The sequence below is a fragment of the Phoxinus phoxinus genome (assembly GCF_949152265.1).
Source record: "Phoxinus phoxinus genome assembly, chromosome: 12".
Lineage (NCBI taxonomy): Eukaryota > Metazoa > Chordata > Actinopteri > Cypriniformes > Leuciscidae > Phoxinus > Phoxinus phoxinus.
Window position 1 is genome coordinate 21721905 of NC_136887.1, and position 24963 is coordinate 21746867.

General features: G+C 36.7%; 1 protein-coding gene across 2 annotated transcripts in view; it reads left to right on the forward strand.

Annotated features, from left to right (window-relative positions):
• The window catches only part of LOC307007956 (teneurin-3), a 120369-nt gene that overhangs the window by 37907 nt on the left and 57499 nt on the right, over nt 1–24963 (forward strand). For both annotated transcript variants that reach the window (XM_079630470.1, XM_079630471.1), the window contains exon 4: nt 22883–23069. In XM_079630470.1, the coding sequence (XP_079486596.1) occupies nt 22883–23069 (187 nt within the window). The remainder of the gene's footprint in view (nt 1–22882; nt 23070–24963) is intronic.

Sequence of the window (24963 nt, forward strand, 5' to 3'; positions counted from 1 at the left end):
ACACACACACACACACACAAAATCCAGTTTAGTAGCCTACATGAGGATGCCAAGGAATAATTCAGAGTTTAAAAGTAGGCTACGTCAAATAATTATTACAATATGTTAGGCTCCATTGTGTAACAATCAAATTAAAATGAGACACATTTAGCGTATTATTCACAATATTCGTTAATAGGGTGACTCAAACATGCCATTAATGGGCTTATTCAAGTCCTCTTTTATTTTTTTAGTTATTTTTATCCATTCCGCATCTCCCACATGTGTGTTTTAGCAAGGCGGTCTGTGTTGCAAGATGCCACAATATATTTGGAGACTTGTGGGTCAGAGATGATTTTGACCACTTCATTAAGTTTTGTTTAGTAGAAAGCCTTTTTTAAAAGTGAATTTAGTTTAGTATAAATTGTATCTTAATTTTAATCAATTTTTTATCAACCAATTGCCTGGATTTAATAAATAAGAAGCAAATATAGCAGACAATATAATCAGGACATGGAGGCGCCGGCACGATCTGCACGTGAACTGAAGCTTGTCTCATAAATGAACCGAAACTCAGCGTAAGCTGCTTCACAGACACAAGAAATATATATATAGAAAGCTTGAAATGTCTACTTTTAAACAAAATACTTCAAAACGAAAAGAAATAGACTAGCTACTCTCTGCTTATGTAATCCAAATGAAATGTGTATTTCTCTCTAGGCGCTTTCACTATTGCACCCAGTAACAAAACCAGTTACAAAAGACACTGTAACAGTCTGTCACAGGCTATTCTAGTTGCATTTTTCATCAATTAATTTCTTAAATTATTCTTTGACTATGTTCTGGCCCTATGTAACTGTTCATCTAGTGGCAATTTTTTTTTTTGGCCCGATGCCAAACTTACTTGCCGACCCCTGGTATACAGTATATTTAAAATTCTTATATGCAATTGTTTTAATAATTTTTTTTAATGTGTGTTAATTTTAAATTTATGGTATTTATTTTAATGTTTTGGAATCAGATTGTGAGGGGCCTAAATATTCCCACCCCCCTTAAAGTCCATGTAAAGTCAGAATTAAGTATGTGTTCTGAGTTTGTCACACCACAGAAAAATGTGTTACTAGCCACCCAGCCAAATTTGAATGATAAAAAAAGCTATAAAAATCTCGCAAAAATGAGCAGTAGTCTCTGCTCTCAAATGCTGGGACCGTGTCCGCTGGCTGCGCGGCAACTTACACTCATTGGTGGGCACGCACTGTTGATGATGGCATCAGTTGTGGACGCGACGGGAGGATGAAGGCCGAGGCGGGAGATAGTCGGTTTGGCCCCATTCACCAGTAACAGCGGATTATCTGTGAATCCCAGTTGTCTCCGACTAAAGTTTATAAAACTATCCCATGTAAAATTATCACTACATAGGCAGGTTTTGGCGGTGATCCTCAGCTCTCCATCAAGGTGGCTCTTCACAAAATTAATCCACCTCTTCTTGATGTGATCGTTTTTCGGAAATTTAAATAAGAAACACCGATCTGTTTTGTACGTGAAAAAAAACCTCGCAATTAGATTATTTTCAAAAATCGTTCAGCCTTACGCACCAGGTTGAATTCACTTTGACTTCTTAAACATGTCTTCTTGTCATGTCTAGAAGCAGGTGGTGCTCTGTCCAAAATGGCAGCCCCCTTTCCTTTCCATTACGTATGTCCAGTTGCAGTTGTTTTGGTGGGTGTGAAAACCAGGTGCAATGTAAAAGGCCCCCTGGGTTGATTTTGACATGCCGCGCCACAGGGGGTTCCATCTCTGCTGCTCCCATCCTTGTCAGCAACTTGCTTCAATCCGGATTATTCTTGCACGAAACCCCTGCTGCGTTCCATAATGAAGATCAGATCTCAAGAAGACAGAGTCTTTCCCTCAAACACTGAAAGTGGCGCACAGGTGCACAAGGCACTTGAAAAAGAGCCTAAATCGACACTTGTGTTCTTCCTCTGCATTTAATATAGATGTGCGTTACATTCTGGTGCCGAGCTATATGTTGTTCTTTCTGAAGCTAATGGATGCATAACGTGCCTCTGCGTCTGACTGAGGCTCTATTCCTCCTTGCCAAACCTAAATTCAAACCCTTCATCCTGACATCCATCCTGAAGTTGTTGCATCTCAAAGAGCATTGCTCATCTTGAGCTCCCTTCATTATATGTGCATCTCTCAAAACAACTGCCTCCTTTAATGACGGGAAGGCATCTTGCAGATTTGATTATGTCTGCCCTCAGTAAAAAAGCAAGGACAAACACATCGAAAATATGAACGCTGAATAAGGGAATGTGAGGATAAGGAGACACCTTCAAAGGGCTGTTCACTCTCTTGCACATATTGTTCTGCGTAAACATGCACTAGATCAATGGTTCTCAACTGGTTTGGCCATTTGACCCAATTCCTAAAAGAATATAAAAAATACAGTACAATAAAGTAAGTAAGCTAGTAAGAGGCAACACAAATAAAATGTACAAAATAACACAAAGTGAAAACAAAGTGGCATTCTGGGGTTACGGAAACAACAGTTACCATGGTTAATACACAAAACTAATATGAACTGTTGATGAAACATATGGACATTGATCCTGATGAATAGAATGAACATCATACTGTACCTGCATGCAAATCCTTCCCAGCTTACACACGTTCCCAGCTTACATTTTTCGTAATGTATTGGTACTTTTTGGTCATTTCATGACTAATTGACAACATAACTATGACATTGCAGGCTCAAATTTTCCTTTGCACATTATTTAAATGGTAGTGATATACAGTGTGTGCCGCTGCATTTGCATACGAGCAATTGAAGAGTGCACTCTACAGGCACAGTATAACGGCTGATAGGACAGGAAAGTTTGTTTTTCCTGTTGAGAGACTTTTTATTTCATCACAAGTTAAAAAAAATAACACTAGAATAATGACACTGCCTCTCTGGCAGGCTTTACTTAAACGGAGTCTGACAGAAGTGTCAACAACTTTCACGCATATCTTTCAAAATAAAAGTCTCGCATCAGTTTATAGTTTATAGGTTTATAGTTTTATAAGATTAATAGTTTTTTAACAAAACATGGGTAAAAAACAACAAGAAAAACTTTTTTTAACATACCTTAATAGTAATATCCTTGAAATGAACACTGGTCCTGCACTATAAGCTTTGAGCCTTTTTATAATGCAAGAACACGTCCAGTGTGAACAGCCTGTTTGTTTTTTCTATTGCAGATAGATCAATGTATCCAAACTAAAGATCCACACTGACTTTGAGCTACACCAGAAGTATATCCACAAAAGCCCTATAGTTGTTTGTTTACTCGAACAACACGAGGTAGATGTAGAATACCTAATGTCTGTCTTTCAACGTATGTCCTTCTCCACACAACTCCCATTGCTTAAATCAACGGTGGTCGTAATAAGGTGTGTGTCGATACCTGTGTGGTTGGCTGTCACAGTGGGCTTTCAGGAAAAGCCTAACCCGGCTGAGTGAGGATCAGTAGAGGCAAAGACATCATGCTGCCGGACCTTGCCTCTGATCTGATGCTTATCCTCCTGACAGTCCGACCCCAATCCATCTCCAGTACCTCAGCTCCAATTACACTCTGTACGTGCGCCGCTCTTGCATTGTTTGATTGATGCAGTAATTTTTGGAACATCTTAACGCTATATAAAATCAGGGCTGTTTGTAATGTTGTGCTTTGAGAGTTTTTTTAGTGCTCTTCAGTGTATAGTGATTAATGCCATATAGACTGTCTCCTGGGGTTTGTGTGCTAGGAAACATATGTCCGCTTTGTTTATTGTATTCCCAATTCATCTCTGGATTGTTACGATAGGAGAGTTCTTAGGAAGGCATTTATCATATTCAAATGGCAACTATGCCCTAGATACTTGGCACTCGTGAGTGATAATGTCAGATCTTCTCTCCAGTGCTCAGTTCTTAATGTCAAAAAAAGCACCCATTTAAGTATTGTTCGTCTCAAGTGAGCATTGTCACTAGACAGTCTTTGAGGCTTATCATAATGAATTAAAAATTTGCTTTACTTATTTTTTTGTGTGTGCTCTGGCTCTGTGATACATGATTGGTTATTATAATTATGCATTGTTGGGTCATTTTTCATGAGGCCCAATGGAAATGAGTTTTATTTGTGTTGCTATTAATATTTTAGTATTTATTATTTATTATTATTATTTAAATCAGTATTAACAAACATTGGCATTAAGTAATGCATTGGCATACATTTGCCAGAATACGCTTGATTTTTTTACCAAAAGGTCAAATCTAATTTATTTATTTCAGTTTGAATGTAATAAAAGGTAGAATCATTTTCAGAACATCAGTCCAGTATTGCTAAACTGAAAAGGAAGAGCATGAAATGAAAGCTATAAGTATGACTACAGTGATCTTACGAAACCAAAAGTAAAGTAAATATTTTGTTTGTGCAGTAGTTCTTGGTTGTTGTCACAGATCAGCAGTTTTCTCTGGTATAGATTATCTAAGGGTACGTACACACACACACACACACACAAACACACACACACACACACACACACACACACACACACACACACACACACACACACACACACACACACACACACACACACACACACACACACACACGATTTGCCATTTAAAGGTGAAATTCAGCAGAGAATGAAACAACGCACTGTTCAGTTTATTTTGGGAATTTACCACTGGTAGGGAAAATTGCTCCGTATTTTAAAAAGCATGCTTCACTTAAATAATGTTAATGCTAGGATGTTTTATAGGATTTTATTTCATGGGTCTGGGAAGAAAAATGTACTTCATATTACCCACTACTTAATGTCAAATAAATGTCCCTGCATATCTAATACATGCTTTTATAGATCACAGTGCCGTATTAAATAACCAGCACTGCACAGTAAATCAGTGGTTATAACTCCAGTGGATTTCAATTAGGCGTCACTGTGTTTGCATTTGCTGAGAGACAAATTGAATGTGACACCCTCACATTAGGCACGAATATCTAAGGGTAGACGGCGGGAGAGAAATGTGCATTGCAGAATTCCTGCTGTTATTGAAATTCACATTGTTTGCAGCCTGACACATTGAGGTTATGTCTATATGTGTGCTTAACCATTGTGATGAAATGCGATGGAATTATGAATTTTTATCTGCATAAACTGATTCAGATCATATGAACATTATCAGGATGTGTCTTTATTTATTGGGCGGTATTTCCTAAATTTTTATATTACTGTAACAAGATGTAGCTTATAGTTGTTTTGGCTGGAAATTTACACAAATGTTTTACAAATTACATAACCATCAAGTCATGCCTGATTTAAAAATAATAATAATAACATCTTTGATTCAAGGTACACTACCATTCAGAAGTTTGGGGTCTTAAGAATTTTTGCAATGTTTTTGAAGGAAGACTCTTATGCTCTCTAAGGCTGCTTTATTTGATCATAAATACAGTAAACAAAAATAGCTGAAGAAACATTTCTTAGTATTTCAACTTAAACAGTTGTGCTGCTTAATATTTTTGTGGAAACAGTAATACATTTTACATGAATGGAATGTGTAAAAGAACAGCATTTATTTGAAATATATATTTTTGCTGAATACTAAATAAATAAATAATAAAAGATCATTAAAAATAATCAAATAATTAATTTCTTTAAAGAAAAAAATCTTGGTGACCCCAAACTTTTGAACGGTTGTGTACTTTTTATTTGATTCTTTTATTTTTATTTTTGTAATGTGATGTGAAGGACACAAACAAATTATTTGATTAGTCTAACAAATAAATCAGATCTCTTGCTCCAGCTGCTTCATATTGTGTAACACTTGAGTTAAAATCAGAAGTCTCAAAATGGTTATAGATCAAAAAAGATTATAGAATAAGCCTCATGTAAAGCCCTTGTAAAATATATGAACACCTGTGACCAGACATAAGTTGAATTCTAGTGATGTTGCTTGGCAACCATAAACAACCTGCTGCTGCACTTTGAGCTTTTATTGGGCGTCAAAACTAATCCGCTTCTGTTATAATCGATGGAGCTGTTTATGCTGCGACACGTTTCGTGGACTATAGATGTATTAGTGTCGGATTTAGTGCTTGATGCCACTTGCATAACGTGGTATAAATGATATAGCAGGATCAATTCCAGCTGACACCTTTTCATATACCATCCAGCCCTCACACATTGGGAACTGGTAAGCAGTGGAAATGCAGTGTTGCAGTGCTGTAGTTTGCTGCCGCCCTGCCCTGCCTTGCCCTGGCCTGTCCTGTAGGTCTAGGTATGGAAGACTATGATTTAACAAGGGGCCTGCATCAGGGCAGGTGTAGTGATGATGGATTGAAGTGCTTAGCACAGCTCTAGCAGCCGGGACAGAGAGTAATCGGTGTGTACAGAGAGCTGGCCAGAGTAAGCAGAACAGATACATCAAGCCGAAATGCACAGCAGAGTCGAGCGGGGTCACATGCACGCAAATCCACATATATTTACAGATGACAGAGGTCTCCATACTCAAGCACTAACACAAAGGTAACATAATCGTCCTGCTCCGAGTGTTATATGATGTTCTGTTGCCTGCGCAGGGCTATTATTTGATTTATGGCTTGGGCCACAAGGTGAGGTGTAAAGCATTGTTTTTGTAGTATGTGATGACTACATATATGTACAGTCTGCACCTGTTTGCACAATTGAGTTCATTAATTTATTGCATGTTAAAGCACTGTAATTTGCCTGATTTCTTGAAGTAGGCATTTCTATTGTGTACCTTTAATCTCTCAGCTCATTTATTATTTTGCACGTTTATGTATAGGCACAATAGGGAGCGGATGAGGAGTATAGGAGAGTTGGCCATGGCTCAGTTTTTGATTGTTTTTTTTTTACTTAACTTGCATCACTCTGATATTATTATAATTTTTTTTCCCCAGACAATGCTCGGGTTGCACCAGAATAGATGGCACATTAATGCAGAGAGAGATACAAATCCTCTTCTTAAAAGCCTATGATGTTGTTTATGGTGTTTTCAGTACAACAGCACCAATGAGTTTGAAGCGTCTCATTAAGTTATAGAATACTAAAGTATGAATGAGGCTGCCACGTAATACTAAAAAGCCATTAAAACAACTTTGTAGTGTAGTTTGAAAAAAACTTGACTTTGAAAGGTAAAGTGTGTACGTGATGTTAATATTCCTTCTCCTATGGCAGTTTAATATGCAGAGACAAGCCATTTTGTCGGTAGATTTCCTGAGTGGAAACAATGGGGCGAATGCAATTAATATTTTAGTGTCATATTTTCACTACATTTGCAAACCACCTGCAATTCACATTAACCACACATTAAATGCACTTAAATAGCATTGAACTAGGCTCAGGCCTAGTCTCAGACTAAAATGGGCGTTTTAGCTGTTTTGACTTAAAAACAACTTGCATTGACATATCTTAAAATATGTCAGTGCCATTGTTTTGTCTCAAGATGCACACCAGTAATGTTTTTTTAATAGTTTTTTTTTTCTAAGGCACGTTTATAAAAGCTACTTAAATGTCCTAATTGATCTAATGCCTAATCCTGGCTTAATCTAACCCTTGTCTGTGAAACTGGGCCCTTGAGTATTTAAATAGTCTTTTGAGCCTAAAAACTGTAATTTTATGAAATATTACAATTAAATGTTTTACTGTTTTCAAGCCCCATTTCACACAGAGATTCCGGAAAATACACTGAAAATGTGTGGCGGGATTTGTCACACTGACAGTAATTTTCTGGAATCTGTGCATGCGTTCACATCCCGTAAAGATCCCATGAAGACATGTGACATGTAATGTATCCGCAGCATCTTAAGTTTGCTTATGATCTGCAATATATCTCTCTCTCTCTCTCTCTCTCTCTCTCTCTCTCTCTCTCTCTCTCTCTCTCTCTCTCTCTCTCTCTCTCTCTCTCTCTCTCTCTCTCTCTCGAGAAACCAAGCTCGTGCATTTTTTTTCTATTCGATCATAAAATAGCGAATCGAGTAAGGTAAGCTGGCAAACGATCTCAGCTTCAACGTCATCACTATGACGCACCCCATACTTCATTGGTCCAGCCTTTTGTTTACACAGTGCGAGTTCCGGCACTGATCATGACAATGTTACTAGGTCCCATTCCATCAAAGGACGTGTTTGCGTTCACACACAGAAGGCACTCCAGCAATTTTATGGTAGTTTTCTGGGATCAACGCGCTGTGTGAAAGGGGCTTTAGTGTTTCTGATTGATATTTTTGTGGAAACTGTGATACTTTTTTTTCAGGATTCTTTGATGAAAAGAACAGAATTTATTTAAATAATCTTCAAATCAACTGTTTTTATTTAAGTTAGTCAAACGATTACTTCTATATTATGGAAATTATGTTTCTGTAATGAATGCTTTCTCTCAGGGGCTTTTTAAACCAACACCTGAGCTGACAATAAACAAATAAAATCACAATTTCTTGCTTTAATAGTGGATTTATCTTAATCTGTTTAATAACTCCTGTATAATTGAAGTGTTTTGAGAGTGATACTTTGAATGATTAGCCACTCAACAAGATCAGGCTAATCTGGGACGTGTCAGCCTCTGCATCGACCCTGACCCATTTCCTTTGAATTAATCCCAGCAATAGTTGGGAAAAAAAAAAAGAGCCTCTTTGATCTTCTAATGAAGGGACACTCTTCCCGATGTTTCTGTTCTGAGTTTGTCTGCTCACTTTGTTGCGTCTGTGAGCTCTCACCAAGGAATTTCTGGAATAGGGTGAAGTAGTTTGAATAATTAGGCCTTGCTTTCAAAATCTCAGTCTCCTCCTCCATCCTGCTTTTTCCTTTTACTGTCATCCATCATTCAGCGCTCAGATCTGCCATTGGTCATTACTATGCCAGCTCGCTTTGCATGACAGCGTTCGAAGAAAGTCGGCTACCCTACTTTGATCCTGTTTTTTCTCTTTCCTTAAGGATAATAAGAACACCTAAAGCCCCTTCTACATATAACTTGATAGGTGATGCGATTGACCGCAAATCTGCATGCTTGTTTGAGTGCGCCGCAGTGCTTGTGTGTTTTCCGGGATTAGAGGGAGGGTTAAAGGCTAGCTCAGCAGTGGGGTGTTTTAGATTGGGTGGCTGTGGAGCTATTTCCAGACTGCTCTGCTGGAGGATGACTAGAAGAAGCACTGGATTCATTATTCAGAAGGCAGCGGAGTAGTACACAGCGGCACAGTCTGTCAGGCCAAGATTACCTTTGTGCATTCCTCCGACATGCGAGGAGAGCTTAAGGTTTGAGTCTCTACCCTGAGGCGTGAAACCAACCTGACTGAAAGTAGGGTTGTACAGGCTGTCTGAAAGTTATCAGGTAGTCTGCGGACTTGTGAAGTGCGAGAACATGGAGCACAGGCTTAGATTACCAGTGATCGTTGAGAATGTAGGGTATGTTTTACATTAAAAAAGGATCAGAAGAGAAGATCTTTTGAGGCATGTTGTAGCAGAGTTTTGTGGCTGCGGGCCATTAGGCGAAAGATTATATTTTCAAATATGTTTCAAAATATACATGAAGTGGGCCAAAATATATTGCTAACATGCTTTTTAAAATGTATTTGCTCATATTTTGGAGATTTTCATTCAAAATATATTCTTAAAATAAAATATATTGTTTGGAGATTTATTTTATTGCTCCTTGAATTTTTTTTAACTTTATTTAATTGGAAAAATATACTTCCTTAAGCAACTCTGTTAACAACATAAAGCATTGCGTTCAGGCAGGCCACGTCAGTCAAGCTTGCAGTCAGCTGTTTGTGACGTGTACCGATTCAGCTGTGACGCTTATCACAGCAGTTCATTTAAATCCCCAATCATTCAGCCTCTCTCTATTGCTTGACTGCACGCGGCAACTCCCCCCTCCATCCCCAACTCCACCTAGCTGGAATTTGTAAAATAATTAGTGCAAAGTGCCTGTGCAAAATCAGTTTTTGTGTGTGTTTTTAGTAATTGTGGGTTTGGTGTGTTTGAGTGCTCATTGTTTCAATTACACAGCAAAAGTTCCATTTTTATTTGTGCATGGTAGAAAGCAAATACTGATACTGACATAATGAATAAATATGGAAAATTGAACTACACGATTCAGGGAGCAGGCTACGCAGCCTGTGCTCACTCCGTGTGCTGTGTGACAGGGGGAGTGGCCAGCCGGTAGAGCCACAAAATGTGTGCTTCTTTTACAGATAAATTTACCGATATCTTTTGCATTTCCAACCCAAACAACGTCAAACTTGGCACTGCTCTTACTCTTGCCCGTAGCAAGACACCTGTCAAGTTTGAAATCCATCGGACTAATGGTTCAAGAGATATGCGAATAACATATATAGATAGATATTTATAGATAGATATTTGTCGCGATTGTAGGATTGTAAAATGTTATTGATCATTTAATAAAATTAATTATTGAATAATCAAATATAATGAATACTACTAATACAACGTGTCGCCAACGCCGCCTCAGATGCGTGCAGAATGTGTGACTGTGGACGTGCTCTCCCTGGAACAATGCACTGAAGACGGCAACTAAACCCAATGCATTCACAACGATTTAATACAATAGTGTTCTCATGTTATATAATATGTCAGTCCCAAATTATTCATCGTTATTATTAGTCGTGCATTTCTGTTTGAGCTGCGCGCGCTGAATGAAGGCTACCGTTAAACTGGAGCACTTAGTTTGCTAGCGCGTTATTTAACTCAAAGAAACGCGTCCTATATGAGATTAATCCGATATATTCAAAATAAACATAATATTACAAATTATTTCTGCACAAAATGACGCGAATGCACAAGTGAACTTGAACTAAGTTACATGCCATTACTTCAGAATGATCATGTTGTGGACGCACTCTTCCTGGAGCAATGCGACACGGCAACTAAACTCAAATAATACACAATGTTTTATTACAATATTGTTCTCTTTATAATGTTATGTAATATGACAGTCCTCCCAATAGTCATTATTAGTCGTGCAGTGCCGTTTGAGCTGCGCGCGCTGAAGCTGATCACGCTTTACAATTTTGCATCCAATATAAGATAAATCAGATATAATAATAATACATTTTATTTCAAGGTGCCTTTCTCGGCACTCAAGGACACCGTACAAAGATACATAAAACATTCAAAACTAGTATAAGAAAAATAAGAAAAAGAACAAGTGAGAGAGGCAGAGCATGTGATCAAATATGATAAGCAGTTTTAAACAGATGTGTTTTTAGTTGCAATTTGAAATGAGCAAATGAATCAATGTTTCTGATGTGCGGTGGTAGTGAGTTCCAGACACGGGGAGCAGAGCGGCTAAAGGCTCTGCTCCCCATAGTAGTGAGACGGGCAGAGGGGACTGATATAGATGGGCATACACAAAATAAACACAATATTACAACTTACATTTGCACTAAACAAAAGGCTGCTAATGAACACGCAAACTCCGTCATAATGAAGGTGTAAAATGGTCCCAAACAAAACGCGCTTGCTTTGTTTCATGGTTGAACAGCACGCACGCGCATTAACCTGCTTAATCGATGATCGATAAGTTGTATCGATTAAATGAATTATCGACAATTAATCGATCGTCGATTAATCGTTGACATCCCTAGTTCTGTTGCTACAGGGAGGTTTGACTTGCTGCTCTCCCCACTTTGTCCAGGCATGGCTGCAGTTTTTTTATATGCATGCCATATGGTGAGGAAACATGCCTTTTTATTTCCTTACAGGTTAATGCAGATGTCAGAATGTGATAAGCACAGTAAATGCTGCATTTATTTTATTGATGTTATTTGTGGCATCTTAATTTGTTTGAACAGGAATATTAGATGGATGATTACATGCCTTATGAAGCAAAGAGGATAATGAATTAGGCCCATTGGAGTGCAAAAAGCTCTATCAATACTAACTCAATTTAAAGACTCCGAGTCGGTGGAACTAAAAGTACTAACGATGTTTAAGGATGAAACTGTTTCTTAAGGCCAGACAGACAGCAGAATCTCCATTACTCCAGCCCAGACATAATACACCTTAACATTAGGGTCATTCAATTTCCCACTCCTCTCTTCAAAGTGGACCAAGTGATTTGTTTTCAGTGTGTATTTAAGAAGAAGCCCTGGAGAAGTTTAGCATTTAAATTGGTTGATCCAAGCACATTTTACCACAGCTGTTTTTGAAGCATCGTGCTGATGAAAAATCAAAGGAAATGTGCAAATGCATGACCTTTCCCTGGCTCAATAGAAGCAGTGTCTGAAGAGCTTGTTTTTGCTGACATCCATCTTTCTTTTATACAGTTTTGTAAAACTTTCCCAGGTACTTGGTGAGACGAAACATCACAAATTATTTTTAGACAATAAAAAGAACATCACCACAGGTCTATAGGTGAAATGAAAAAAATAAAAAATAGAGTTGAGATACAGATGAAAGGACACAACTGCTGGTTTACAAACTTTTGTAGTGATAGTTACATTTTTGGTCGGAGTAAAAAAAAAAGATTATTAAATTATTATTGATATAGCATTATTTACTAAGCTCTGCTCATGGCATGCAGGAAAAATATATTGTGGCCAAGAATTAAGAATTTAACTTAATGCATAAATATGTTTTATTAGTTAGTTATTTCGTTTTACTTCAATTGTGGCCATGTAATATTTTTTCCGTCGTTTAGGTAAATTGCGGCTGTGCTGTACTAATTGATTCCCTTGTTTGTTGGCTATTTAAATTCCACCATTTGATTCAAATTGGATTTACAGGCTTGCGATTCGATTTCGATTACTTTTGATATCAGGTACAGTACATGGCAAATTTTCTCAAATAATGCTGTAACTATACAGGTAGGCAGTCATTCTACTATAACATTGAAGGTTAAAATGAACTGATTTGTATACAAACAGATAAATTACACACAAGGTAATGTTAATAATAATACAGTTATAATACTGATATATAATTACATAATTATGTTTCTACTTCAATACATTTTTTGAAATATAAACATTTAAATGGTAATTTTAATAAATTTTTCCAGCAGACTTGAGTGTTGACAAAATGGCTTTTCTGAAGTAACATGACATATTTTACAAGCTTGTTTTATTGATGTCTTTTCATTGTTAAAGGTTGTATCAGCGATTGTGGGTGACGTCACTTCTGTTTGTGTTTGAAGCGAGATCCCAAACAAACCAAGTTAGCTCGCCCCTCCTTCCCGTTTCATACATCATGAAAAAAATAATCATGCACGCTCATTTCTTAAAGATATTTTCACACAGTTCACATCCAAAAAAGTCAGCACTAGCAGCTACTCGCCTGTCCAGAAGAAACAGTGCAACCTCGGCATCCGATTTAACATCTTTCAGTTCTTTCAGTTCTCTCCACCTTTCAAAAGCCTTCCCGATAACTATTAGTGTCTTGGAATAAACACGATGGTATTCCCTCGCCCTAATCCTCCTCTTGGGGATTAACTCAGCCATGTTCAATTTCTCTTGTTCATTGATAGACGCTGGCTTCTTCTTCAGCTCCGACTTCGCGTGCAGCCGTCACCGTTCACGAGCGCAAAACCTCACAACACCCAGCCCCTGTCGGTGATTGGTTGGAACACTATTTATTTTGGTTTTGAGTGGTTGGTGAAATCAATTGTTTTTGTGTGCAGATCTCAGAGCCTAGGCTGCCTACAGAGACGCGTTTTTTTGACGGCCTGCTTATGGGGCGGGCAGCTAGCGGATTGTTAGGAAAGATTAGATGAATGTGATCATTTATGTTTGGGCCTGAAATCGATGATACAACCTTTAAAAAACAAAGATTGAGTGAGACATGATGCAGATTTCAATAAGTTGTACTCTATCTATCTTTTAAATACCTTCTTATGTTCATTCATGTTTATTTCGTGCTGTAACTAGTAGTAAAGAGGAAGAGATGATCCGTTCACGTGCACTTCGCTTGAACTGAGGTGGCGATAGCGATCTGTCACGCCACATTAAAGAGCTCAAAAAATGTATGTAGGATGTGTTAAAATAGACAGAATTTGAAATCTGAGACTTTGTTTCATATCAAAAGTAACAAAGCACAAAATGTATTGCGATTTTTTTGGATGGGAGGCTTGTTACAATGTTCTGTTCAATCATCAACTGAAAACAGACTAAAATATTGATTCTTGGGATTTAAGATTCTGCATTGAATCAATACTTTTTTTAAACCCAGCCCTACTATTTACTTAATATGACCAAAAATTAAAGCTATAATGGTAACTATCTTGGCATCCACACAAAATTAACAATAACGTTCTGTTTATTCTAAGTGAATGCTGCAGTTATGATCTGCAAGGTTATTGATTACTGGGCAAAGTTTTAATATCATGCAAAACTGCAAAGAATGACTGATGCATTATCAAATGCTGAGGAACTCATGGGGAACAGTGCTGGAGTGCTGAAATTGATTTTTTTACCATTACACTGGTGAAATAATACAGTTATTGACAACACTGGCGGGAAACCAGCATCATCAGCTTGTTGAATGCCAAACATTGCTCAATCACTGAATTAACATCATATAGTAACATGACTGACAGACAACACTACTTGTGTTGGTAAGGGAGTGCACACTGGCTGAGGGAAATAAGTAAAAGTACATGGCAGTGCACAAGGAACATGTCTGTGATTGGCTACAATGCTTAACCTCTACAAAAACATGTCAGGTTTAGCCACAATGGGAGCTATAACCATAATCTTGATAATTTAGTTGATTTAATTATGCAGTCCTAATTTTAGTGCTTTTTGTTTCAGTGTTTTCTGAATATAAGACCAGTATGAATATCATATCTAATGTGTAATAATAATAATAATAATAATAATAAAAAATATGTAATAAATAATAATAAATAAATGGTAAATTTCTTTCCAAGTTGTGTAATTATTTTTTTTAGTGTAGTAAAACAAGATGGCAGGAAAAAAAAGTGTTATTGTTAAAAAATATGATATTGCTATAAGAAATAGCATTTCAGTGTTTTTTATGCCACACCCCAACAAATGAATGTGGATGTTTTTTGGTGTTTGGGGGACAAGTTTTAATGATATTTGCTCAATTTTAACTATATTTGCCAATATAGTTCAGTTGCCAACTTGCCATGCATTCAGATAAATATGATAGATATATACATTCAGATACATTTCATTACATATGGTGAATGACTTTGATTCCCTTTGAGGAAGATTTATAATTGATGATTGACAAAATCACTGTGACAGAAGTGGTGTAGGTGTAGCTATGATTTGTCTTTACTGGGGTCTTGGTGAAGCTTTACATTGGTAACAGATTGCCGATGTCAGTTTCAGACGGAATAGCTTGAGGGTGATTGTGTCACTGGAATCGTCTGTCCTTTTAGTCTAAAGTTTCTGCCTGACACAAAATTCTGAGAAAGTTATTACTGACAAATGTCTACGAGAAAATGCCACCAACTGAGCGTATTCAGCTATTAACAATTAGAAATCAGACTGAAGGAAAAACATTAAGAGGGACTGAAATTATTCTCTGTTGGGTTTTAGTCCCAGGGAACTCATTCAGCTCTGCGGCGGTGTGACTTTGATTAAATGCTTGTGCTCTGCTTCACGCTGGACTCTGAATGCCTGAAGAATAGCCTGTCATGGCAGGTAGACAAGTTCCACTATTATGCTGGATAGTCTTATACTGCCGAGTATACTCTTATTCTCTTACACTCATCATGGGTGGGCCCTGCCCCCTGCCCCACTGCCACGTCTGTTGAATATTTCCTGCAAAATGAGGGGTGACTGTCAGTTTGCAATATTCTCTTTTTCTGTTTTCTATTATCATAACCATATTTGGTAATTTAGTTTATGCTTCTTGCCATAATGATGCACTCTCAGAAAAAAAAATGGCACACTGTCTCTGGGGCAATGCCTTTTCAAAAGATACCAATATGAAGGGGTGGGTGATGTGACATATGACATTTTTATTTTTAGGGAGGATCACGATCCACAATCGTATCACAGTTCTTTTTCATGTTTGGTTTTAAGACTATTTTGCAATTTACAGAGCAGTACAGCCAAACTAACTGGCTGTATATATGTATGTCCACCCCTACCACTATATTTGTTAAACAGGATGTGAATGTACTTCGCGTTGTAACTGTGTTGAGTTGGAATGTGCACTGTAGAACGTTCTCTCTTTAAAGGCAGATCGTGGAGACATTTGAATCGTTCACAATCTAGTTTTGTGATGATACCACACCCTCCAACTAATATGTTCCTTTATGTTATTAATATGCACCCTTTAGGGGTAAATAAGGTGCGAAGGTATGAGAGTGCTGCATACTAAAACTGAATAACTAAATCAGACACTTTCCTTTGGCTATCTTTCTTGTTTTGATTATAGAGCTTGTTTATACGTTTATATACAGAATAGTATTATTATGAAAACAAGATGCTTAAGAAATAAATAAATTCTTACATATTTCACATAACATTTTGGGTTGTTTTGGAGGATGTGGTAGTGGCTCACAAAGACTGAACTTGAAGTAAAATACAATTATAGTGCACTGGTAACTGCTGGGTTATTCCATGCTCTGGAGGGTTATTCCAAATGTGACATTTTCCCTCAAGTGATTGGATGTGATACCGACTGGCAAAGTCAATGGAAGGAGAGCTAAGGAGGGATGTCTAAATATAGGGTAGTGCTTGGCGCAGAATAATCAAAAAATGGTGTTATAATCTGTCTTCGAAGGAGCGGGAGTAAGTGAAAAAGCTCTTCAAGACATTTCAAAAATATTCAGTGAAATTGCATGCTCAATGCAATTTCAATTACAATAATGTGTATTCAACGTCAATGCATCATTTTCATTGCCTTCAAATGTGCCTGTGTTCTTTCTGTTAGAGGAAAAGGTTCAGAGTTTGTTAAAAGATATTGTATGTTCTGTTTTTATACTGTTTATATTGAGATTGAATAATAATTTAATTCCTTTCAGGCATGCACAGACTATAATGTGTATTTCACATTCATCTGTTACTAACATGCTCGTGGTGTCTAAACCTCAAAGGGTCCTCTGTTTACCACAGAATTCATGAATGCAATTTTCTTTTCATTATTTACAGAAATGCAATACCAAACCCCCTTTTTCTGGTACTATTTAGTCTCATTTATCAAATATGACAGTTTATGTTATACTCTTGTCATGGGCAGGGGGATGTATTTTTTATTTCTTTTTGATAAATGTTAGATGAACAGCTATTTACTCAAAGGGTTTCTTAGCTGATTTTGAGACCATAAAAGACTAGAAAAGACTAATTGTTTGCATTCTTTGTTGAAAGAAAACAATAGCTTGCATACATGATTTATTGGTGTTCCTATTACTAGAAAATATAGGCTAGTATTATGCTTGATATGCGGCAACCAGGAAAGATAACTGTTTGTTTGATTTTTTTTTTTTTCTCAAAGACAAACAAAAGAAAAACATATGTTTATCTATTAACATTGGCTCACATAACTATCAAAAAGGCAGAAAGTAGTAACATTGACATCACTATATTTATGTCTGATTCTGTCAGCAATAGCATACATTTGTGTCAGTGTAGTTTCATGTTTAAGTCCTCTGTAGCTCCCCATCATGAGAAAGGAAAATGTAGACGAGCCCTTAGCTGTGTTCCATAGACAGACATAGTGGTAGCATTAAGAGTAAAATTAAGATGTCTTTTCAAACGCTCCATCCAATATTAATCAAAACGACCCACTAAATCATCTTGTTAAATCATAGTAGAACAAATGTATCCATCTTGCCCAGATTGCAAATGAAAACTTTATGGAAAAACACATTTCCTTTCTTAGGCACTTCATATTTTTGCCAAATGTGCCAGAGAATGTCAGTGTAAAGGTAAACATAATCTTACACAGGACAGAAATGGAAGAGAAATCTGTGTACAGCTTGTGTACGTCCAATCAAGAAGGAGAGAATTGTATTTTATTGCTATAGGAAGTTTGATTAAAGGAAGCTGATTGCCTCAGATCTGGATGGAAAGCCTGCCAAATGCCTTAACATTCTGCTCATGCCGTGTGTAATCATTTGTTAGTATGTGGAGTCTAGCGGCGCTCAGATTGAATCAGAGCGGTCGCCTCCTTATCTAGATTGAAGTAAATAATTTGTTACAATTTTCCATTAAGTCGCATTCAGAAAGGCATGAGTTACCTTAAGGGCACGTTTAAGGCAAATTGTGCTGCCACAGAAGTTCACTGTCTCTTAAGATTGCTGGCTGTTTCATTTCCAACCACTGTCTCGGGCCGTTTGATGTATTAGCGTATGCGAACAACATGAAAGTGTAATGGTGTTCGCCGTGTCTGGGCATGACACGACATCGCCGTCTTTGCGTCGGTTGACCTCTTTGTGTCAGGAGCACGGAGTGGAGGGAGAACCGTGTTTCCTCTCCAACACTTCGTCTAATGCACCTGTCACGTAGGCCTATTTTAACCCTGTCATGAATGTGGCAAGACACCTATCATAATAATTCCTGTTCTTTGCTCACTTGAGCCTCTGTCCATGAAGCACAAAATTAGTTGCTGTTTCATAGTTCTTGATTTGGTTCTACTGTGGTGTATGCATTTTTAATTACCTCATCCAGAGGAACATTTTAAACATGTCCATTTTTAAACAAGACGACACTGCAGTGATTAAACAACAAACGTGCAATTTCAAATCTGAGTATACAGTCCTTAATGTGACATGGGCACGAGCAGTCAGAATGCACATATTTCATTACACTAGTTTGTGGTCGCATGCACATTCTCAGCCTCGCTCGCTGACTTCAGTCACTTGTCACAGTGCTAGTCTATGACAGGTCCATTTTAAGAGCTCACCAGAGATATATGTTCTCCATAATAACAGCAATAACAGTTTATCCTGCAATAACCGTACTGAGACGTCTTCACGCAAATGCTTAGTTATTATTTATTTGGGTCACATTTTATGTACGGTGGTATTAACTATGTATTTACATCAATCAATAAATACAATGTACTTATTGTGTTCATATTGTATTGCAAAACACCTTTGCTGGTATTTTAAGGTTAGACTCAGGTTTGGTGGTACAGTATGGGTAGGTTTGAGCAGGGCCGACACGTGCCTGCAGGCGAATAGGCAGCCAGTCAGGGCAGCGAGAAAGAGAGAGACTTGCACCTACACAAGTTATCAAGTAACTAAACAAGTTATCTCCCCATTAGTTATTCTAAATCTAAATTGACTTCCCTTCATTCTACCTAGTAATGCCACTACTCAAAGTTACTTGTGTTACTTAACCTAAACAAAACTTAAATTAAGTGATTGATTCTAATGATTACTCGCTTGAGTAGTTTTGGATGTTTAATGTTGAAATCTCACAATGTGTTGCTGTGTAACAGTGTTTTATCACAATGATCTTTGACACTGATAACAGAACTGTTTAAATTAATATTACAATAAATATGAACATTTCACAAAATAAATTGCTCAATTGCTGTCTCTTAACATGCTGTTTGATGCATTTTTCTAAAGCATATTAAGGCTTCTTGCTTGTGAAAAAAGAAAACAATGAAATTCAATTTCTAATTAGTACACCCCTACTGAAGGGCATATCAGACCCTTTTACAAAAAACAACAACTTTTGAAATGATAATATATATATATATATTTGAAGACTAAAAAAGAGGACACTTTCTGGTTATTGCTGTTGTTCATCTGCCTTTAACATGATTCAATTTTTATATATGATAGTATTTGGATATTATTTAGGTGCATTTACACTTTGCATTCCAATGTGACTGTATATAAATTTAATCACACTCGTCCACACGAAATGGAAAACGCCACTTAATGGAAAATTTTCCATCATTTACTGAATTTTAAAAACATTGAGGGATAATTCCAAAATGCTTTCCATTATTTCAAGAGATAAAAATAAGGTGTTTGGTCTACTGCGTTTCCCTACTTTATAAACATTCCCACAGTAAAGAATGCTAATAAGGATTAGAAAGCAAAGAAAAGGGAAGAAAATAAAGTTTTAAAGGATCCCCGTGGAAATAGCCTGGGAGAGACACGCGAGTGAGGATCTGGGGAGAGAAACGACAGAGAGAGAATAAAAAAGAGGAACCTCCAGAATCTGTCTCCAAGAACCAAGCACTTGATAAAACTAAAGGAGCTATTATGATATAAATGTCACATTAAAAATGTGTTATGATATTTTTTTGATGGATAAAGTAGATTATGATGGAAAATGTACAACCAAGTCTGTTCATGTGATGGATAATGATTATTTGTAGCACAGTGTCTGTATTACAAATCACTTGTGTAGTTAATAATGCAAACACATTGTTGCTTGTGCTCAGAATGTGCTTTCAGTGATGTGAACACAATCCATCTTTTAATGGTCAGGAGCTATTTGATTTTAATCTGATCCTTGAAAATACAGGTTAACATTTACAGTACATAGTTAAAGTGATTATATTTGACAGTGTTATCTATGCTAATAAATTTTACATTTTAAATGTGGTATAAATGTCCAAATATTTTTGAATCCATAGTAGTGCTGTCACAATATCAAAATCTAAAATACCTTGATACCGATACTGAATCAACACCAACAAACTAAAACAGTAAAAGTAATTGAATAACATGACAGAACTTAAAATGCATTGTTTTATTAATTAATTTTACAAAACTAAAACCTACATGACTGCTCTGCTTTTTAACCATTCCCTCAACTTTATTTAAAAAAATAATTGCATGCCACAGTGTGAACATACAGAGATGTTTGCAACAATCACATTATCAATAATGTTGTCAATCACATCCGCTAACCTTTCACAGTTCTGAAGAGGTTGGGATAGGGGTGGGAGAAATGACCAAAATGTTCACAATACGAGTAATTTTTTCTATTGTAATTTTATATCATAATGTAGTTATTTCGTTTTATTTTATCTTTGTAATTAAAAATTATAATTTTATATAGGCTACAGTAGGTCTATTTAACAGTAGCATTCAAGTGAGAAAATTATAAATTATAAAAATCTATAAATTAATGTTATTCGGTCAAGCAGTGGGTGATTTTAAAATTTTTCTTTTGTTGTTTTATTAAAATTAATTACTTAGACAGCAGCAGGTTTATTAGGTTACTATCACTTTAAGAGCTTTTCGATTTTTTTCTCTCTAGTGTTTATGTTCACTAAAGTAATACCCTATTGTGTTTATGTGAATGCTCACCATTATGTGCATTTTGACATTTTTGACCATTCAAGCACAATAATCCGTGAATGAGAATTGAATTTGCGATCACATGCTTGTCTGAAAGGCGGCATTCTGCGTGTGCTTCAGGTCTGAGCACAGCAGCGTATAGAGTTCACCATGTTTGGTGTTAAAAATAGTTCTTAAGCACAATAAGGCTCGAAAAAAAAACTCTATACGCTGCACGTCCAGCACTTTATTTTCTCGTGCATGCTTTTTTCTTTGTTGCTCTAAAATGTCTTTAATCCATGATGCACTGCGCAGATATATTTTTGCTTTGGCTCTTATTAGTATGCTGTTATTCATAAAGTACCTGTACTAATAAAAAGTTGTATTGTACCATTTTTATTAACAGGGTATTGCGATATCGGTATATTGTGCAACATTAATTCATAGTATATTATAGCATACAGTGTGATACATGAAATGTGATGTGGGAAAAAAGAAATCTGGCTTTTTATTTTGTGATTGATGCATTTAAAATGGTAATAATAGATTATAAAGTACATTTTGATCACTGACACTACCATTTTGACATTTAAATTATTGATCGTAAAAGAAAAGAAAGAGAGAAAATTATTCCATCATGCTCCACATACACTTTATTCCTCTTGGTGCTTTTGCATGATAATAAAGGCAAATATTGAATTTTTGTGGCTTGCCTGAGCAGTGCGTCCCTGTCACAGTCTAGTGTGTGACAGCATATGTTTGGACACCCGTAGTCAGATGGAAACAGACCTGTCAGCACGGCGGCAGGATGGGACAGTGAGATAATCACACAGTGTCATTTTGGGGGGCAATTACCCAGCTTGGAGTGAAATGAGAAAACCTGTTTTTTTCCTGCTGTCCTAATGGAGGTTCCGGTCATTAGTTAAACGAGAGTCTCTCTCTGGCTGTAATCAAACGTGAAGCGTTCAGTTTTAGAGCCCATTATAAAACATCTGCTCCCCGGCAACGGCCTGCGGAGACTTACGTTTGTTCTGTCGTAAATGTCGGTGAGCACTATTGCTACTCAATTTCAAGTCTTTGTAAGTTGTACAATTAAACTGCTGCGATCTGAGTCATATTCACCTTTACTGGCCATATCTTTTTGACTGTACAAAAACTTAGCAGCTACGATGTAGGGCATTTATCCTGATGCTATGGATGCTTTTTCATTATAATTTCTTTTGAAGTAAATTTGAATAAATAGTAAAGACATTTTCTACATTTTGAAGCTATAGACATACATGTTAATACAATATGTTAAAGAAATTATAATTTTGTCAGTTATATTTTTTCAGTTACTCACAATAGGCAGGCTGGTACCTGCAATCCTCAATAATAACACATTCGGTGCTCATTTTTTCATTGTTATTTTAATTCACAAATGAAATCACATTTTTGCAGTAAACTATGTGATTCTCATAATTTAGTCTTAAGCGTCTCCTTTGTCTCTCTTAAATGAATCAGGATGGAGAGAAGTGAAGATTTGAAGGTATTTAAAGGACCAAATCATCCTGTAAAGAATCCCATTTAACCCCATCCAATCTGGAACAGGCACACAATCCGCCTGCACTTTGTGTAAAGCAGAATTCTGTAACAAGCTCTACTAATACTCTGCCTCTCCTCTTCCAATAGACCAGCATCCCAGCCAAGCAGGACCGCCCCCTCTGCCACCTGCTCCACATCATCACAAGCAGCATCCGTCAATCACCTCCCTCAACCAATCACTGGCCAACCAGCCGACAGAGCTTCAGAGCGCATCTGAATGTGTGCAGCTGCAAGAAAACTGGGTTCTGGGTAGCAACGTGGGCTTGGAGAACAGGTACTTGTTTTACACAGTCATTTGCTGTGTTTGGATTCACTCACTCATTCTCTCACTATATTCAATATTGTCTATATAGTCAATAACACCAAAAGAAAATAAGTGAGAGAATTCAGATGCTGATTTAAAGGCGCAAAATGAACCTTTGGTCTAATTACACATTGTTACCTAGTCAACCGTGATCTGAGATTTGTTTTCATGATTATCGAATGTAAATAGTTTTATCTCTAAAAACAGTTTAGCCTATAACACTAGTATAACGCTAGTATATAGGGCATTGAGTAATGACAAATAAAAATCGCTTGTTAATACCACTAACAAGGCTCAAAATAGCCCCACACTGTAGCATAAACACGGTAGCATAATGAGGGTCCCTACCTTCAAACCGAAGCATTGAGAACTTTGACAGTGTCCAGACAGTTTAATAAGAAGATATTTTATACATACAGTCAACTTCGCGTAGCCATCTTTGAAAAACCGACTCTATCAGTCGATCTAGGAACGCCGATCCAAATGCGCTGGACCATATGAGATTCTACACAGTTCAGTGCATTTGGATCGGCGTTCCTAGATCGACTGATAGAGACTGTTTTTCAAAGATGGCTTCTGCTTGTATACGCGAAGTTGACTGTATGTATAAAATATCTTCTTATTTTGCCCTTTTGCACAAAAAGCATAAATATGGTCTCATTTAAAAGTAGACACAGTTTATTGTAAGTTCGGAATTAATTATTGCCATAATGAAAACAGTTATAAATAGCTTCAAAGTTTTGTAAAGTTATTACAAATGTATTTTTAGGAAATATCTTTATGAAAATTAAATTTAAGTTGACATTTTTTTAATCTAGAAATGCACTACAGCTAAAACAACATGCCTGATCATGTTATATTTCAAATCTGAGGATGTCTAAAACATTTTTAAGACCATGTCAGGTTAATTCATTTTGAGAAGATGTTTATTGTGATTTTCCAAGCATCCATTCAAGTGAATTGTCTCTATTGTGGTGCAAACTGCCCATTCAGTTGCAGTCTTCCCTGCACACATTCACACCTCTCCGGCCTGGTTATGCCTCTAATTATTCTTTTCTTTTGACTTCATTATAATTTTGACTTTCTATTCACACTGTTTTAATCCCTCTTTTTTTATCAAACTTCTCACTCAACCTTCTTAGAAACTGTATCAAATGCCTTTTTTATTGAAAATGAAAAAATTTCAGAGAGCTTTACTATTAAAAATTATTCATAAAAATAACATATGCTCAGCTAGGTGGCAGGTGCATATTAGCATGTTAACATGCTAGCATGTTATCTTAGCACACCATCAATACATGAAAATTTATGAGATTATCTTTTTGCTCCAAACTTACTTTATAACGCAAATCGAGTGTTTTAAACAATCTGTGACCTGTGATCTGATGTCGCTTCGGATCAAAAAATTCTGACCAAAAATATATTATTTTATAGTTTTCTGCAAAATGGTAAAGGCTATGTTGATTAGCATTGCATTATAAATATAATCTATTATTATTAAAATACCCGCCATGGCTTGAAGAACACAGATAAATCATATATCGTTGCAATTGTGTGTTTATTGTCTCCAAAATGTCAATACGCAATCTCTGGAAGCCTTGTTTATGTAAAGTAATTCCTGGAATGTCACATGATATAGGCCTAGCTGTTCAACACAAGTCTCATTTGTGGACTAAACGTGCATAGAGCGCCCTCCAGTTTTCAGTGGGAATTTTCATTTGAATCATCCACCAAATTATCAGTTCCTCTGTGTACAGTCTTCTGACATGTTGGCTCAGTAAAGGAATAAGAGTCATACAACTTTTTTTCCCCCACAGTATTGGTAAACCGAATTATTTGCTACCAATCTTCATAATAAATTAAT